This window comes from Chelmon rostratus, chromosome 9 (genome assembly GCF_017976325.1).
Source record: "Chelmon rostratus isolate fCheRos1 chromosome 9, fCheRos1.pri, whole genome shotgun sequence".
In the NCBI taxonomy this organism is placed as follows: domain Eukaryota; kingdom Metazoa; phylum Chordata; class Actinopteri; order Chaetodontiformes; family Chaetodontidae; genus Chelmon; species Chelmon rostratus.
In genome coordinates, this window is record NC_055666.1 from 14,492,742 (window position 1) to 14,510,833 (window position 18,092).

Genomic DNA, 18,092 nt, shown 5'->3' on the forward strand with positions numbered 1-18,092 from the left:
TGATTCAGTGGAGGCAGAGCCCTCATTTCTCCCTTTAGTCAGGAGAGAAGACAAACTGTAGGCTTCATACGCAGACTGCGGTCACGGTTTCATTCGGAGCGAGGACCTTAAATCAAAGGATTTATCCAGGCAACCGTCGCTGTTCTCTGTGGAGTGTGTACATCGGGCTGTTTGTATTATCTTTTCTTATTTGTGCAATGGCGTTGAAAGAATCTCCTCCTTTCTGCCCAAGATGGCGTTTGAATAGCAGGTCAGTATGGCCGTTTCTGCTGTTCCTTTGGTGTCTCAGTCACATCGCGTCTGGCCAAATCAGATATACAATTCCCGAGGAGCTCAAAAGGGGATCTCTTATTGGCAACGTAGCTCAAGACCTTGGTTTGGATGTGCAAAGGCTTCTTTCTGGCCGTGCCCGTATCGTGACCAGACAAAGCATCCAGTACACCGAGCTGAAGACAGACAAAGGCATTTTAGTCGTGAACGAGAGAATAGACCGGGAGCAGCTTTGTAGAGACGTAACACCCTGCAGCTTCAGCTTTGAGGTGATTCTAGAAAATCCGATGGAATTACACAGAGTAACAGTGGAAATAACTGACATAAATGACAATTCTCCGACGTTTAGAAAGGATGAAATTAAATTCGAAATTAGCGAATCTGCCACACTGGGATCACGCTTTTTGCTGCCCAGTGCCGAAGATGCAGATGTAGGCAGCAACGGTCTCCAGAAATACATACTTACTACGGATGGCATTTTTGGTTTGAAGCAGCACTCAAGTCCAGATGGTCGAAAATATGCGGAAATGATCTTACAAAAGCCATTAGACAGAGAAAGCGAGCCAAGAGTATCATTGAAGCTCATCGCTGTTGACGGTGGAAGTCCGCATAGATCTGGTACAGTAAATATAGATATTACAGTGCTTGATGCTAATGACAATCCTCCCATTTTCAACCAGACTCTCTACAGGGCTACTGTATCGGAGAATGCATTAAAAGGCACCTATATAACGACAGTGAATGCAAGTGATGCAGACAGTGGATCAAACGGTCTTGTCACGTATAGATTTTCAAACATGAAAGAGCAGCTGGCTGACATCTTTCATTTAGACGAAATTACGGGAACGATAACACTTATAGGACAAGTGGATTATGAAAAAGATAAGAAATATGAAATTATGATTGAAGCTATGGACCAAGGAGGGCTGACAGACTCCAGTAAGGTGTTAATTGAGATTGTGGACGTCAACGACAACGCACCTGTCATAAATGTGATGTCATTCTCCAGCCCCGTGCCGGAGGATTCTCCCTCGGGTACCACAGTGGCAATAATTAATGTGATGGACGCGGACTCAGAACAGAATGGCCAAATTAGTTGTACAACAGACAGTAGCCTGCCATTTAAAATAAAGTCAACATTAACTAATTACTATGCATTAGTGACAGACTCAGCTTTTGACAGAGAAGTTGTACCCGAGTATAACATAACTGTTAGGGCAACCGATTCGGGATCGCCTTCCCTGTCAAGCACAACAATATTGCGTCTGAGAATCTCTGATGTCAATGACAATGCCCCGTTATTTAATAAAAATAGCTACGTTTCTCACGTCACAGAGAACAATTCCCCTGGAATGTCAATATTTTCCGTCAAAGCACGCGACGTTGACTGGAATCAAAACGCCAGAGTATCGTACTTTCTCGAGGAAACACAAATCAATGGTAGTCCAACTTCTTCTTATGTCTCTATAAACAGTGAAACTGGAGCTATCCACGCAGTGCGCTCCTTTGACTATGAACAAATTAAACAGCTTCAGCTCGTAGTAAAGGCGCAGGATGGAGGCTCCCCTCCACTCAGTAGCAACGTGACAGTGAAAATAATGATCCAGGACCAGAACGACAACCCCCCTCAGGTCCTGTACCCAGTCCAGACTGGGGGCTCTGTGGTGGCTGAGATGGTGCCTCGTTCAGCAGATGTGGGCTACCTCGTGACTAAAGTGGTGGCTGTTGATGTGGACTCTGGCCAGAATGCGTGGCTGTCGTATAAACTGCAGAAAGCCACAGACAGGGCGCTGTTTGAAGTGGGCTCACAGAATGGAGAAATAAGAACTATCCGCCAAGTGACTGATAAAGATGCAGTGAAACAAAGACTGAGTGTGATAGTGGAGGACAACGGGCAGCCCTCTCGTTCAGCGACAGTCATTGTGAACGTGGCGGTGGCGGACAGCTTCCCTGAAGTGCTGTCGGAGTTCACTGACTTTCCACACGACAAGGAGTACAATGACAACCTGACTTTTTACTTAGTGTTGGCTTTGGCTGTAGTCTCCTTCCTGTTCATCACGTGTTTGGTGGTGATTATATCAGTGAAAATCTACAGATGGAGACAGTCTCGCGTGCTGTATCAGTCCAACCTGCCTGTGATTCCATATTATCCACCACGTTACTCAGACACGTTGGGGACAGGGACTCTGCCACACGTGTACAGCTACGAGGTGTGCAGGACGACTGACTCGAGAAAGAGTGACTGTAAGTTCGGCAGAGCTGGTAGTCAGAACGTGCTGGTAATGGACCCCAGTTCAACAGGGACGTTGCAGCGGATGCAGAGTGAGAAGAGCATCCTGGATGAACCAGACTCTCCTCTAGAGGTCAGTTAAATACTGTAGCTTCGTCTTTATGCTGTTATCTCATCTTCTCTTTTTTTGTTACATTGATAATGAAGTTCTTGAGCGCTTTCCCTTCATTTTCAGCACCATGGACAGCTCCTTACTTTCCGTCCAACTCCTCTGTGTTTACATTCAGAGCTTAAAAAAAGATGATATTGTCTACATTCTCTAACAATGACACGCTGTTATGTTATTTCAAACGCACATTTGTTTTACTTGAGTTGTGTTGACGCGGACTGATAACTAGTTTCTGTTTGTAATATTATAAATATGCTCACAATGCTGACAATACAAAAATGTCCTTTTTGCTGACTCCTTCTGTTAGTTTATGCACTATAATATACTTATTTCCCGTTGCAGTTATTGTTGTTCTTTATCCTCTCTACTACATTCGAACTACAGGCAGAATTTATCCTAAAAGCCATTAACAACCATTAACCCCTTTTCATATATTTAGCACTGCTTTGCTTGACATACTGGTTTGGCAACACTGCGCTACTTCTGGCTCTGTGTCTGTGGTTTGATTATGTGGTTAATGTTACTTATTTCCTGGGTTGAGATATTCCATTTATGAATTTTCGGATTGTTATATTACTGTCAGTTGCCAGAGTAGTTTGGACAGCAAAGGTGTTTTTTTTCCCACTTTATTACTGTCTGCCTGGGTCTTTCCTCAGTTTGGACTCTAAGGGACGCTGTTGATCAGTAAACAGAGTCCGGTGTTGTTACGACAGTGATAGAGGAGAGAAAGAGGAGGAGGAGAAACACCGTCTTCATACACGAAGGCGAGGCATTCGACCGAAATACAGTCGCCTTGAAACAGCAGTTTTTGTTTGATCATGATAATCTAACAATTCTGCTATACAGGAAAGCAGCATTATTGAACTGGAATGTAGCTTGCCTCTACGTGTGTGGCTGTGGGATATTTCATTACATTTAGGATTTGATTCTTTACGACATGGGGATACGCCAGCATCGATGCGGAAAATGGCTGTTGTGTTGGACACTTACATGGAAACTGTTTATTTTTTTCTTCATGATTTCCACCATCAACGGCCAAATCCGTTATTCCATACCAGAGGAGATGAAGACGGGCTCTCTTATCGGCAATGTAGCACAAGACCTGGGTCTGGATCTGAAAAGGCTCCGCTCTGGTCGGGCCCGTATCGTGAGCGGAGAAAGCAATCAGTACACTGAGCTGAAAACAGACAAAGGGATTCTAGTCGTGAATGAGAGAATCGACCGAGAAGAGCTTTGTGGAGATGTAACACCGTGCAGCTTCAGCTTCGAAATTATTTTAGAGAATCCAATTGAACTGCACCGGGTGACAGTAGAGATATTAGACGTCAATGATCATGCGCCGACTTTCAAAAATAACCTAATTAATCTCGAAATTAGTGAATCCGCAACAATCGGATCGCATTTCGACTTAGAAAGCGCCTATGACCCCGATGCAGGAATCCACAGCTTACAAAAATATGTCTTATCCCCTAATGATAACTTCGTTTTAAAGCAACACTCCAACGCCGATGGAATCAAATTCGCGGTAATGATTTTACAGAAGCCATTAGACAGAGAGTTGAGCCCACATCTCTCTTTAAAGCTGATTGCAGTAGACGGAGGAACTCCGCAGAGATCTGGTACAGTAAATATAGAAATCACTGTTCTTGATGCCAATGATAATCCTCCTGTATTTAATCAATCACTCTACACTGCTACTGTGACAGAAAATGCACCCGTAGGCACCTATATAACCACTGTGAATGCTTCAGATGCCGACAGTGGGTCTAATGGGTTTGTTACTTACAGTTTTTCAAATGTGAATGGGAAGTCTGGTGAACTATTTGAAATTGACAGTTCATCTGGCAAAATCACTGTTGCTGATAATATTGATTTCGAAAAAGACAAAAAATATGAAATAAGAGTCATTGCCAAAGACCAGGGAGGTCTAAGTGATGCTACCAAAGTTGTCATTGAGGTCACTGACATAAATGATAACGCCCCGGTCATAAATATAATGTCCTTCTCTAGTCTGATGTCAGAGGATGTCCCTCCAGGCACGACTATAGCTGTTTTGAACGTTAAAGATTCAGACTCTGAAAGAAATGGTCAGATAACATGCTCAATAGATTCTAAGCTTCCTTTTAAAATCCAGTCTTCTTTGACTAATTATTACAGTTTGCTTTCAGATTTACCTTTTGATCGTGAAACGAAAGCAGAATACAACATCACCATAACTGCAACCGATTCAGGGTCACCCCCACTTTCTACTAAAACAACTTTACACCTGAGAGTTTCTGATGTAAACGATAATGCTCCACTTTTTACCAAACCGGATTACTCTGCCTATGTAGTTGAAAATAATGTCCCTGGGATGTCAATATTCACTGTAGGCGCACAAGATTCAGACTGGAATCAAAACGCAAGAATCTCATACTTTCTGGAGGACACGCAGGTCAGTGGCAGTCCAGTTTCTTCATATGTATCCATAAACTCTGAAACTGGAGTTATACATGCAGTGCGCTCTTTTGATTATGAACAGATCAAGCAGCTTATTTTCAGTGTCAAAGCGCAGGATGGAGGCTCCCCTCCACTCAGTAGCAACGTGACAGTGAAAATACTGATCCAGGACCAGAACGACAACCCCCCTCAGGTCCTGTACCCAGTCCAGACTGGGGGCTCTGTGGTGGCTGAGATGGTTCCTCGTTCAGCAGATGTGGGCTATCTGGTGACTAAAGTGGTGGCTGTTGATGTGGACTCTGGCCAGAATGCGTGGCTGTCGTATAAACTGCAGAAAGCCACAGACAGGGCGCTGTTTGAAGTGGGCTCACAGAATGGAGAAATAAGAACTATCCGCCAAGTGACTGATAAAGATGCAGTGAAACAAAGACTGAGTGTGATAGTGGAGGACAACGGGCAGCCCTCTCGTTCAGCTACAGTCATTGTGAACGTGGCGGTGGCGGACAGCTTCCCTGAAGTGCTGTCGGAGTTCACTGACTTTCCCCACGACAAGGAGTACAATGACAACCTGACTTTTTACTTAGTGTTGGCTTTGGCTGTAGTCTCCTTCCTCTTCATCACGTGTTTGGTGGTGATTATATCAGTGAAAATCTACAGATGGAGACAGTCTCGCGTGCTGTATCAGTCCAACCTGCCTGTGATTCCATATTATCCACCACGTTACTCAGACACTTTGGGGACAGGGACTCTGCCACACGTGTACAACTACGAGGTGTGCAGGACGACTGACTCGAGAAAGAGTGACTGTAAGTTCGGCAGAGCTGGTAGTCAGAACGTGCTGATAATGGACCCCAGTTCAACAGGGACGTTGCAGCGGATGCAGAGTGAGAAGAGCATCCTGGATGAACCAGACTCTCCTCTAGAGGTTGGCTTTCTCTTTTTATAAAGTTCCACGAATCTGCAATTTAATGTTGTTATTATTCTTTTTTTTATGTTGGATGGTGTCAATCCTAACAGTCAGCCTTACCAGATAATTACTCAAGTAACTTAGTTGATCATAATCTTGCTTAAGATATTGTGCAGATTTTTCTAAAATGAACATTTTATGAATGATTATATCAATCATTCATAAAATTGAATATATTTACTTGTACTAAAAGTGACATTTGAATACGGCCGGTGTTTTCGCAGCATCAATAACAACTGTTCCTTCAGTATTCCGTAAAACTGGACAAAAGCAAATATCTGAAAATAATTGACTTGTTAAACAGTCAAAAACCTGATTCGCAAAACCCACATTGAATGGCAGAATTAGGTACCTTCTTGTTTATTTCTCCATTTCTGCCCTTTTTATCATTGATATATTAGTATCCTAATACATTCACAGTAAATCGGAATTGATGTCAGATACATAGATTTCCACTTTAAGTGAAACGTGCTAACTTCTTGTTGCTTCAGCACTTGTCAGTGCCTGTCAGCACCATGGAGAGCGCAATATTCAGCATACTTTGTGGTTTTGCAAAACTGTACCTTCGCCCTTTTCAGTGCGTTTCCTCTCTGTGTTTGGCTCACTGAGCCCGTGTGTGTGTGTGTGTGTGTGGGGGGGGGGGGGGCATTTCGCTGATATGCACAGCAAGTTATTTCTAATTGTGCTAGCATTTAACGTGTGAACATCATAAACATTAACAAACACATTTTGATCAAGCCCATGATATCAGGAATGACTGTGAAATGTGTAGTTCAGCGCATCCAACTCACAGGGACGCTGTTGACCAGTCTGCTGAGATTTCTGAGCTCATTGCAGCTGTACCTCCCCCATCTTCTCGACATGTTACCGAGGAAGACAAAAAAAAGAAGTAAAAGGCACGTTTCAGGAGAGGGAGATGATCAAACGCGGATACAGGCGAATTATCAGCTTTCTTTGGAGTTTGCATTCTTGATTCCTTTCCAGACATTTGCATCGAAAAGCCTTTTACTGGATAACGGATTTGACACCATTTTTTGTGGAGGGGAGAATGTCGGACAGAACAATGAGACGGCAAGTAAGCCTACTGTTGTTTATGTCGGTTGTTTCTCTCGGCTCGGTTTTGGGTCAAGTCAGCTACTCCATTCCTGAGGAAATGGCGAAAGGATCTTTGGTCGGGAACATAGCTCAGGATTTAGGTTTAGATGTGAACCGGCTGAAGTCAGGGAAAGCTCGCATATATACCGGAGAAGGTACAGAATACATCGAGCTGAATAAAGAAAGGGGAGTCCTCCTCATCAGAGAGCGGATAGACAGAGAAGCCATCTGCGGACAGACGACGCCCTGTGCTCTTGATTTTCAAATTATATTGGAGAATCCGATGCAATTTTACAGCATAACTGTCGAGATCACCGACATTAACGACAACACTCCCGGTTTTAAAAACAGAGAAATGAAATTTGATATTAGTGAGACTGCTCAAATTGGATCGAAATTTGTTTTAGAAAAAGCAGCTGACGACGATGTGGGTGTCAATGGGCTCCAGGGCTATTCACTCAGTTCAAGTGACACGTTCACATTAAACCCATACAGAATTGGCAGCAGTAGAAATGTTGAGATGGTTTTAAAAAGGCATCTTGACCGAGAGAAACAGGAGAGGTTGTCTTTAGTGTTGACCGCTTTAGATGGTGGTGACCCGCAGCTGTCTGGAACCATACTCATTGCAGTAACAGTGTTGGACGCCAACGATAATGCACCAGTTTGTACTCAGACAGAGTATAAGACGAATGTGAAAGAAAATTCGTTGAAAGGAGCTGTTCTGACCACTGTGAGCGCATCTGATGCAGATGAAGGTCCGCACGGACGCATACAATATTCAATATCTAATGCCCCAAAGGGGGCATTAGAATTATTCGACATAGATAAAGAAAACGGAGTGTTCAGCTTAGTAGGACACCTTGATTATGAGAAATTTCGGCATTATGAGATAGATGTTCAAGCATCGGATGAAGGTGGTAATTCAGATGTTTGTAAAGTTATAATCGAGGTGCTGGACACCAACGATAACCCGCCAGCTATCAATATTATGTCAGCCTCATCTAGTATATCTGAGGATGTCAAGCCCGGCACGGTTCTGACAATGATCAACGTTCAAGATCCAGATTCCGATGAAAATGGCAAAGTACACTGCGCTTTGGATGAAAATATTCATTTTACGATCATGTCAACATCAAATCATTTCTTTACATTAGTGACAGAAGGTGAATTAGACAGAGAGGTCGCGTCTCAGTACAACATCACTGTGACCTGCTCTGATGAGGGAGTGCCCTCCCTCTCCAGCAGCGTCACTCTCACCTTACAGATCTCTGATGTGAATGACAACGCGCCTGTGTTTGAGAGGAGCTCATATGAGGCCTACATTGTAGAAAACAACACACCAGGCCTCTCTATATTCACAGTGAAAGCCAGAGACGCTGACTGGAACCAGAATGCGCGTGTTTCTTACATACTGGAGGACTCCTCTGTCAACGGAGTGCCAGTCTCCTCATATGTGTCGGTCAGTGCTGATAGTGGAGTCATCCACGCAGTGCGCTCTTTTGACTACGAGCAGATCAAAGATTTCCAGTTCCGCGTCAAGGCGCAGGATGGAGGCTCCCCTCCACTCAGTAGCAACGTGACAGTGAAAATAAAGATCCAGGACCAGAACGACAACCCCCCTCAGGTCCTGTACCCAGTCCAGACTGGTGGCTCTGTGGTGGCTGAGATGGTGCCTCGTTCAGCAGATGTGGGCTATCTGGTGACTAAAGTGGTGGCTGTTGATGTGGACTCTGGCCAGAATGCGTGGCTGTCGTATAAACTGCAGAAAGCCACAGACAGGGCGCTGTTTGAAGTGGGCTCACAGAATGGAGAAATAAGAACTATCCGCCAAGTGACTGATAAGGATGCAGTGAAACAAAGACTGAGTGTTATAGTGGAGGACAACGGGCAGCCCTCTCGTTCAGCTACAGTCATTGTGAACGTGGCGGTGGCGGACAGCTTCCCTGAAGTGCTGTCGGAGTTCACTGACTTTCCCCACGACAAGGAGTACAATGACAACCTGACTTTTTACTTAGTGCTGGCTTTGGCTGTAGTCTCCTTCCTGTTCATCACGTGTTTGGTGGTGATTATATCAGTGAAAATCTACAGATGGAGACAGTCTCGCGTGCTGTATCAGTCCAACCTGCCTGTGATTCCATATTATCCACCACGTTACTCAGACACTTTGGGGACAGGGACTCTGCCACACGTGTACAACTACGAGGTGTGCAGGACGACTGACTCGAGAAAGAGTGACTGTAAGTTCGGCAGAGCTGGTAGTCAGAACGTGCTAATCATGGACCCCAGTTCAACAGGGATGATGCAGCGGATGCAGAGTGAGAAGAGCATCCTGGATGAGCCAGACTCTCCTCTAGAGGTTAGTGTTACAGAAATGATCATGTATGCAATGGCACATGTTTCATCCTTGGCAAAAAGGTTCCTTAGTGTTGAGCATGGGCGCCTCAGAATAACAGTCCTCTCCCATAATCTATGTCTCTTCTTCTTCACTCTTCTTTGTACTGGTACATGCCCTTTAGTTCATTTGGAAACCTTTCTTTTCTGTTGTTGTTGTTGTTGTTGTTGTTGTTGTTGTTGTTGTTGTTGTTGTTGTTGCTGCTGTTTTGTTTTGTTTTTTTCTTATACGCTTGTGTGCTGACACTTCTTGAGTATTCTGATAGTCGTATTTTACTTGAATATGAACACATTCTTTCATTAAAGTCATCCTTGTCTTTACAGATTTGTATTTAAGAAGTTGTATTTTTAAAAGACAAGACATGAGTTGTGCATCGTTCCTAAAATAGCATTTTTTCATTGCAGAAAATCCTTTCAGACTTTTTTTTCTTTCAATTCAGCACCACGGACAGCGCCACAGTCTGTCAGACCTGAAAGTTAAACTCTCTCAGGACAGTTGTTTGTTGCAGTGTGATCATGTGTTGGGTTAAAGAAAGTCCTCACAAAATTTGAAACATACCACCTTTGTCCAAAAAGGACAATTTTAACTGATGTTCTCAGCAAAACGTTTTTTTTGTTGTTGTTGTTTTTTTTTTTTTTTTTAATATGCTGAGCAATACATCATGGATGGTTATCTCAATGCACATCCAGCTGGAATGAGTTCACTTTGGAACACTTGTGGCAGGTGGTTCAATGCTATAAACATGACTTATCCGTTATTAACTTGATTTACGTTTAAATTCTGATTGTACACCTTAAACACACTGTAAATGCTTGGGTGTTTTGTGGTTAGTGGCTTCTGATTCACAGGACTGTGTCCATCAAGACCTTCATGTTTTTGTGGTGGACTTGTGTTTGATGAATAAATGAGTGCTACAGATAAAGAATAAGCTCAATCATTCTGATTGCCAATGTTTTTAAATAATATAAGAAGTTATTAAGGACTTGAGATTACAGCTTTAAAATAACACTGTGGACAGATCGAGTGTCAAGAGCTCCTGTGTGTGTGTGTGTGTGTGTGTGTGTGTGTGTGTGTGTGTGTGTGTGTGTGTGTGTGTGTGTGTGTGTGCGCGCGCGCGCGCGCGCGCGCGTGTGTCTTTGTGTGACATGAAAACATATGGTTTTACTGGATCCAGTCTATGCGTGTCCTCATTACTGTTATTACCTCTGCAGTTGTCCTCTCAGGTTCTCCTCCCCAAGCAGACGTATATACCCCAAAAAATGTAAAGACATTTTTATTTTTATTTTTTTTATATTGATATCTGTTGTTAAATTGACGAAACGGGCTAACATGAACGTGGCACCACACTATATAGAGAGCATGAATCGTTCTCCATCCTCCACAGTATACTGTAGTTCAGCATAGTGAACTCTTAGGGCCGCTGTTGGCCAGTCTGTGTCAGTTAAGGAGAAGAAATCAGCAGTACCTCCCCTATCATTCCAGATAGAGAACGACAGAAAGACACAGGGAACGGTACAGAATACGACGATCAAAGCTCTAAACCTTCATTTTTTACGGATACTTTTCGTTTACTCTTGAAATTTACCGCATAACTGGCGATTACACTACCGGGGGACATAAAAAGGATTATCTGCGAAGGAAAGCAAAGGTTTTTAACAGGAATACTCCGCGGTTTATTTTACAGGAACATGACGGACAGAACAATGAGACGGCGAGTGCTGCTGTTTATCTCGGTTCTCTCTTTTACTTCAGTGATTGGACAAGTCAGCTACAGCATCCCAGAGGAAATGCCGAAAGGCTCTTTCGTCGGTGATATTGCGCAGGATTTGGGTTTGGATGTGAAAAGACTGAAATCAGGAAAAGCTCGCATTTATACGGGAGACAGTGCAGAGTACATCGAGTTGAATAAAGAAAGAGGGGTCCTCCTCGTCAAAGACAGGATCGACAGAGAAGCGATCTGCGCACAGGCGGCACCCTGTGCTCTGCATTTCCAGGTTATTTTAGAGAATCCAATGGAGTTTTATAGCATCACAGTCGAGGTTACAGATATTAACGACAACGCCCCGATTTTTAAAAGAGGTGAGATGAAATTCAGAATCAGTGAGTCAGCCATCACAGGAGCAGTGTTCTTGTTGCAACAGGCAGTAGATCTGGATGTCGGTGTTAATGGTCTTCAAAGCTATTTGTTAAAGCCAACCGATAACTTTGTTTTGAGGCTGCAAAACCAAGCAGATGGAAGCAAGATGGTAGAAATGGTTTTACAGAAACCTTTAGATCGAGAAAAGGAGGATCGTTTGTCGCTCGTATTGACTGCAGTAGACGGTGGTGAGCCGCAGCTCTCTGGGACCGTTCAAATACATATCAGTGTGCTAGATAGTAATGATAATGCTCCTACTTTTACGCAGAAAATCTATAAGTCCACCATAAGTGAAAATTCACCCTCAGGGACACAAGTAGTGATTGTTAGTGCTCATGACTCAGATGAAGGATCCAATGGCAAAATATCTTATGCTATCGAAAATGTACTTGACAATGTGTCCGAATTATTTGAGATAAACAGAGAGACCGGAGAACTTGCACTGATCGGCAGCACAGACTTTGAAAACAAGCGACAATATCAAATACATGTCCAAGCCAGTGATGAAGGAGGATTAACTGACTCATGTAAAATTATTGTTGAAATAACGGACACAAATGATAATATACCTGCTATAAATGTCATGTCAAAGTCCAGTGCAATAAAAGAGGACATTCAGCCTGGCACTGTTGTGACGATGATAAACATCCAGGATCCAGACTCAGGTGAAAATGGCAAAGTTCAATGTTATATTAGCGAGAACATTCCATTTTCAATTTCCTCAACCTCAAATAATTTCTTCAGTTTAACAACAGACAGTGATCTGGACAGAGAGAGAGCCTCTGAGTATAACATCACCGTGACCTGCTCTGATGAGGGAGTGCCCTCCCTCTCCAGCAGCGTCACTCTCACCTTACAGATCTCTGATGTGAATGACAACGCGCCTGTGTTTGAGAGGAGCTCATATGAGGGCTACATTGTAGAAAACAACACACCAGGCCTCTCTATATTCACAGTGAAAGCCAGAGACGCTGACTGGAACCAGAATGCGCGTGTTTCTTACATACTGGAGGACTCCTCTGTCAACGGAGTGCCAGTCTCCTCATATGTGTCGGTCAGTGCTGATAGTGGAGTCATCCATGCAGTGCGCTCTTTTGACTACGAGCAGATCAAAGATTTCCAATTCCGCGTCAAGGCGCAGGATGGAGGCTCCCCTCCACTCAGTAGCAACGTGACAGTGAAGATAATGATCCAGGACCAGAACGACAACCCCCCTCAGGTCCTGTACCCAGTCCAGACTGGGGGCTCCGTGGTGGCTGAGATGGTGCCTCGTTCGGCAGATGTGGGCTATCTGGTGACTAAAGTGGTGGCTGTTGATGTGGACTCTGGCCAGAATGCGTGGCTGTCGTATAAACTGCAGAAAGCCACAGACAGGGCGCTGTTTGAAGTGGGCTCACAGAATGGAGAAATAAGAACTATCCGCCAAGTGACTGATAAAGATGCAGTGAAACAAAGACTGAGTGTGATAGTGGAGGACAACGGGCAGCCCTCTCGTTCAGCTACAGTCATTGTGAACGTGGCGGTGGCGGACAGCTTCCCTGAAGTGCTGTCGGAGTTCACTGACTTTCCCCACGACAAGGAGTACAATGACAACCTGACTTTTTACTTAGTGTTGGCTTTGGCTGTAGTCTCCTTCCTGTTCATCACGTGTTTGGTGGTGATTATATCAGTGAAAATCTACAGATGGAGACAGTCTCGCGTGCTGTATCAGTCCAACCTGCCTGTGATTCCATATTATCCACCACGTTACTCAGACACTTTGGGGACAGGGACTCTGCCACACGTGTACAACTACGAGGTGTGCAGGACGACTGACTCGAGAAAGAGTGACTGTAAGTTCGGCAGAGCTGGTAGTCAGAACGTGCTGATAATGGACCCCAGTTCAACAGGGACGATGCAGCGGATGCAGAGTGAGAAGAGCATCCTGGACGAACCAGACTCTCCTCTAGAGGTTAGAAATTAACATTTCATATTTGATTTTACATTTGATGGAGCACATGCATAGCACTTTGTTTCAATCTAAAGGACAAGTAATCTGATTACCACATGAACACATTTGAAGGGGACAGTGTTGCTTACAGAATTTGCACCTCATCATCTCTAAGTTTGTGACAAAACAGTCTTTTCACACTTACGTGGATTTTTTTTTCCATTGGCGTCTCAATATGACATTCATTTTGTGTTTTGGTCAGGCAAGTGAAAAAAAAAAATCCTAAATTGCGTTTATAAATATAATAATATAATAATAAATATAATAAAATAAAAATATTTGCGTTGTATTCTGAATTTGTCATCAGTGCTTTCACGAACTCCGTGTACATAATACACATTATTTTAATTATTCATCTATTTATTTTCAGATTCTTTTACTCTTTTACTCTTACAAAACTTTTCTTCAGTAGTTCTGGTATTTTGTCACTGGCCAACGAACACTGCCAAATGAGGTGAACTTTGTGTGTGTGTGTGTGTGTGTGTGTCTGTGTGTGTGTCTGTGTCTGTGTCTGTGTCTGTATAAGTGGACAATATTTTGCTCTCTGATTCATGGTGGTGTGCATGTCAACTTAATTTTCACTTTTCAGCATTACCTGTAAGGCGCTGCGTTGGGTATAAAAGAGCTGAATGCACGCCTCTGGTCTTTCGACCAAATGGGAGTCTTCAATACATTTCCTTTTGCACAGATTCTTGTAGTACGTTATGTTGGACTCTTAGGGCCGCTGTTGGCCAGTATGTGATAACTGCAGGGTAGGTTTCAGCAGTACTTCCCCATCGTGTTTTTTTTTTTTTTTTTTCCTTTTAAATCAGACGATCACAGACACCCAGATCGAATATTACAGAGTCGGACAGCGGCCATCAGCCACAGGGGCAAATGCATCTAACTGTGATCCATTTGAAGAAATACTTCTGAATCTCTTGCCAACGGAAACAGGACTGTAACGGCGTTTGTGTTCCATGGAAGCAACGAAGAGAACAATGAGGCGGCAAGTGTTGTTTTTCATCTCCGTCCTCTCTCTCACATCGGTGGTCGGGCAGGTCAGCTATTCCATTCCCGAGGAAATGGCAAAAGGATCTTCAATCGGCAACATCGCTCAGGATTTAGGTTTGGACAGAAAAAGACTGACATCGGGCAAAGCTCGGATTTTTACAGGAGACAGCGCGGAGTACATCGAGCTGAACAGAGAACGAGGAGTCCTCCTCATCAAAGAGAAAATAGACCGAGAGGCGCTGTGTGGACAGACGACGCCCTGCGCTTTGCATTTTCAGGTTATTTTAGAAAACCCCATGGAATTGTACACTGTTGTTGTTGAAATTACAGATATAAATGACAACACCCCAATATTTGAAAAATCTGACATGAAATTCAAAATAAGCGAATCTGCGACAATCGGATCAAAATTCTTATTAGAGAGGGCAATCGATCCTGATGTTAGCATGAATAGTCTTCAGAGTTATTTTCTGACAAAAACCGAGAATTTTGTGCTGAAATTGAAAGATCAGCCTGATGGAGAAAATATAGTTGAAATGGTTTTACAGAAACCACTTGATAGAGAAAAGCAAGAGGAGATATTTTTAGTGTTAACTGCGGTGGACGGAGGGGAACCTAAACTCTCTGGCACAGCACAGATACATGTTACCGTGCTTGACGCCAATGATAATGCGCCTGTTTTTACAAAGACGGTTTATAAAGCTACGATACCTGAAAACGCCCCGAGAGGCACGGTCATAACCAAGGTCAGTGCTTCAGATGCCGACAAAGGTTCAAATTCCAAGATCTCATATTCAATATCCAACACAGCTGCAGATGTACGAGACATGTTTGAGATTAACGAGTTAAATGGGGATTTGATCTCAAAAAGTAGTATCGATTATGAAAAGGCACATTACTATCAAATACATGTTCAAGCCAGCGATGAAGGAGGGCTCACAGATTCATGTAAGATTACGGTTGAAGTTATAGACATTAATGACAATAAGCCCGTGATTAATATAATGTCACAGACGAATGTGATTCCCGAGGACTCTCAACCAGCAACAATTGTCACTATGGTAAATGTTCAGGACTTAGATTCCGGAGATAATGGCAAAGTTCATTGCGCAATAAGTGAACATATTCCTTTTACATTAAAGCCGACGTCAAGTAATTTCTTCAACCTACTGTCAGACAGTGATCTGGACAGAGAGAGAGCCTCTGAGTATAACATCACCGTGACCTGCTCTGATGAGGGAGTGCCCTCCCTCTCCAGCAGCGTCACTCTCACCTTACAGATCTCTGATGTGAATGACAACGCGCCTGTGTTTGAGAGGAGCTCTTATGAGGCCTACATTGTAGAAAACAACACACCAGGCCTCTCTATATTCACAGTGAAAGCCAGAGACGCTGACTGGAACCAGAATGCGCGTGTTTCTTACATACTGGAGGACTCCTCTGTCAACGGAGTGCCAGTCTCCTCATATGTGTCGGTCAGTGCAGATAGCGGAGTCATCCATGCAGTGCGCTCTTTTGACTACGAGCAGATCAAAGATTTCCAGTTCCGCGTCAAGGCGCAGGATGGAGGCTCCCCTCCACTCAGTAGCAACGTGACAGTGAAAATAATGATCCAGGACCAGAACGACAACCCCCCTCAGGTCCTGTACCCAGTCCAGACTGGTGGCTCTGTGGTGGCTGAGATGGTGCCTCGTTCAGCAGATGTGGGTTATCTGGTGACTAAAGTGGTGGCTGTTGATGTGGACTCTGGCCAGAATGCGTGGCTGTCGTATAAACTGCAGAAAGCCACAGACAGGGCGCTGTTTGAAGTGGGCTCACAGAATGGAGAAATAAGAACTCTCCGCCAAGTGACTGATAAAGATGCAGTGAAACAAAGACTGAGTGTTATAGTGGAGGACAACGGGCAGCCCTCTCGTTCAGCGACAGTCATTGTGAACGTGGCGGTGGCGGACAGCTTCCCTGAAGTGCTGTCGGAGTTCACTGACTTTCCACACGACAAGGAGTACAATGACAACCTGACTTTTTACTTAGTGTTGGCTCTGGCTGTAGTCTCCTTCCTGTTCATCACGTGTTTGGTGGTGATTATATCAGTGAAAATCTACAGATGGAGACAGTCTCGCGTGCTGTATCAGTCCAACCTGCCTGTGATTCCATATTATCCACCACGTTACTCAGACACTTTGGGGACAGGGACTCTGCCACACGTGTACAACTACGAGGTGTGCAGGACGACTGACTCGAGAAAGAGTGACTGTAAGTTCGGCAGAGCTGGTAGTCAGAACGTGCTGATAATGGACCCCAGTTCAACAGGGACGATGCAGCGGATGCAGAGTGAGAAGAGCATCCTGGACGAACCAGACTCTCCTCTGGAGGTTAGACTGCATTAATACAGTTTTAGTCTATTTGTAATGATTCGAATTTGATAATGCACAGCTGATTTTCTTCATGTAATAATTAAGCAGCAGACGATTTGCAGCGATACTTGTTTATGGCACAGTGATTTATGCTCTTTATACAAATTTTAACTACTTTTACTGAATGAAGTTTTATCTAGTCTTATGTTATCTTATCTTATAGTTTTCCATTTTACGCTACATGTTTGTTATCCAAAGAAATTTCAATAACATTTTAACTTCAACCTGTCTTCTTCCCAAACACAATTAATTTTGTTTTTCTTTTTTTTTTTTTTTTTTTTTTTTTTTTTTTGTAATCGTACTTATATATATAGTTGTAGTACTTGTAGTCGTATAGTTGTAGCGATGGTGCTGATAGTGAAAGTCATAAACTAATGATTTTTCACGCAAAGTTTTCAAAATTCTTTCTAGATATTATAGCTCCATGTGGCATCACGTTATTTGAACAGCTTGTGGAGTCTGGGTGCTTGTGCTTTCATTCAGAGTTGATTCACTTCACACCTGCGGACAGCGACACAAATAGTACATCCATAGTTTGATCTTGTGTGTCAGCCTCCTTCTCTACAGTTTTAATTTCGATTTTTATCCTTTGTTCTTCTCATTGTTCTTTCCTGAATTATCATTTTGTGGGACAGCAATTAATTAATTTCCGAGCTATTTGTGCCTTTCCAGTGTTTCAATCTGATTTTATATCCACCCTATCCCTGATCTGCAAGGTTTGATGAACACATTGCCTTTAATTGCATATATATTTTATTTAAAAACATGTTTTTATAATGACCCTCAAAGTAAACCTGATTAATTTCAATCATGTCTTCCGCATGCAGTCGTTTCGGAAATCTAAGATTTTACTTCAGTACATGTATTGTTCCTAAATATGAAATGTATTACAATGAGTTCTCCATTGCTGACTTTTAGTTGTCGTTCTGTAGTTTTATAATCTGGACTCTTAGGGCCGCTGTTGACCAGAGTGTCGACGAGTGAGAGCAGGTTTGT

General features: G+C 43.4%; 6 protein-coding genes across 6 annotated transcripts in view; all 6 read left to right on the forward strand.

Annotated features, from left to right (window-relative positions):
* LOC121611202 (protocadherin gamma-C5-like) overlaps window positions 1-18,092 on the forward strand; it is a 214,934-nt gene that overhangs the window by 90,421 nt on the left and 106,421 nt on the right. The gene's annotated exons all lie outside the window — the stretch shown is intronic.
* On the forward strand, window positions 198-2,642 carry LOC121611208 (protocadherin gamma-A1-like). The gene has a single exon (XM_041943643.1). It carries the CDS (start codon window positions 198-200, stop codon window positions 2,640-2,642), a length of 2,445 nt encoding a protein of 814 aa, XP_041799577.1.
* LOC121611993 (protocadherin beta-16-like) lies at window positions 3,685-6,054 on the forward strand. The gene is made up of 2 exons (XM_041944737.1): window positions 3,685-3,970; window positions 5,258-6,054. The coding sequence occupies exons 1-2, from the start codon at window positions 3,685-3,687 to the stop codon at window positions 6,052-6,054; spliced, it is 1,083 nt and encodes a 360-aa protein (XP_041800671.1).
* LOC121611994 (protocadherin gamma-A2-like) lies at window positions 7,124-10,035 on the forward strand. Its single transcript, XM_041944738.1, has 2 exons — window positions 7,124-9,549; window positions 10,002-10,035. Exons 1-2 carry the CDS (start codon window positions 7,124-7,126, stop codon window positions 10,033-10,035), a joined length of 2,460 nt encoding a protein of 819 aa, XP_041800672.1.
* Window positions 11,066-13,662, forward strand: LOC121611995 (protocadherin gamma-A11-like). The gene has a single exon (XM_041944739.1). The coding sequence runs from the start codon at window positions 11,251-11,253 to the stop codon at window positions 13,660-13,662; it is 2,412 nt and encodes an 803-aa protein (XP_041800673.1). The 5' UTR covers window positions 11,066-11,250.
* On the forward strand, window positions 14,664-17,069 carry LOC121611220 (protocadherin beta-16-like). The gene has a single exon (XM_041943655.1). It carries the CDS (start codon window positions 14,670-14,672, stop codon window positions 17,067-17,069), a length of 2,400 nt encoding a protein of 799 aa, XP_041799589.1. The 5' UTR covers window positions 14,664-14,669.

Excerpts from the sequence above, each read along its gene's own strand:
- LOC121611208 (XM_041943643.1), top strand. The coding sequence starts at position 198 with ATGGCGTTGAAAGAATCTCCTCCTTTCTGCCCAAGATGGCGTTTGAAT.
- LOC121611993 (XM_041944737.1), top strand. The coding sequence starts at position 3,685 with ATGATTTCCACCATCAACGGCCAAATCCGTTATTCCATACCAGAGGAG. Across the intron at positions 3,971-5,257 it reads GAATCCAATTGAACTGCACC|CAGTGAAAATACTGATCCAG; the intron begins GGGTGACAGTAG and ends GTAGCAACGTGA.
- LOC121611994 (XM_041944738.1), top strand. The coding sequence starts at position 7,124 with ATGTCGGACAGAACAATGAGACGGCAAGTAAGCCTACTGTTGTTTATG. Across the intron at positions 9,550-10,001 it reads AGTGTTACAGAAATGATCAT|CACCACGGACAGCGCCACAG; the intron begins GTATGCAATGGC and ends CTTTCAATTCAG.
- LOC121611995 (XM_041944739.1), top strand. The coding sequence starts at position 11,251 with ATGACGGACAGAACAATGAGACGGCGAGTGCTGCTGTTTATCTCGGTT.
- LOC121611220 (XM_041943655.1), top strand. The coding sequence starts at position 14,670 with ATGAGGCGGCAAGTGTTGTTTTTCATCTCCGTCCTCTCTCTCACATCG.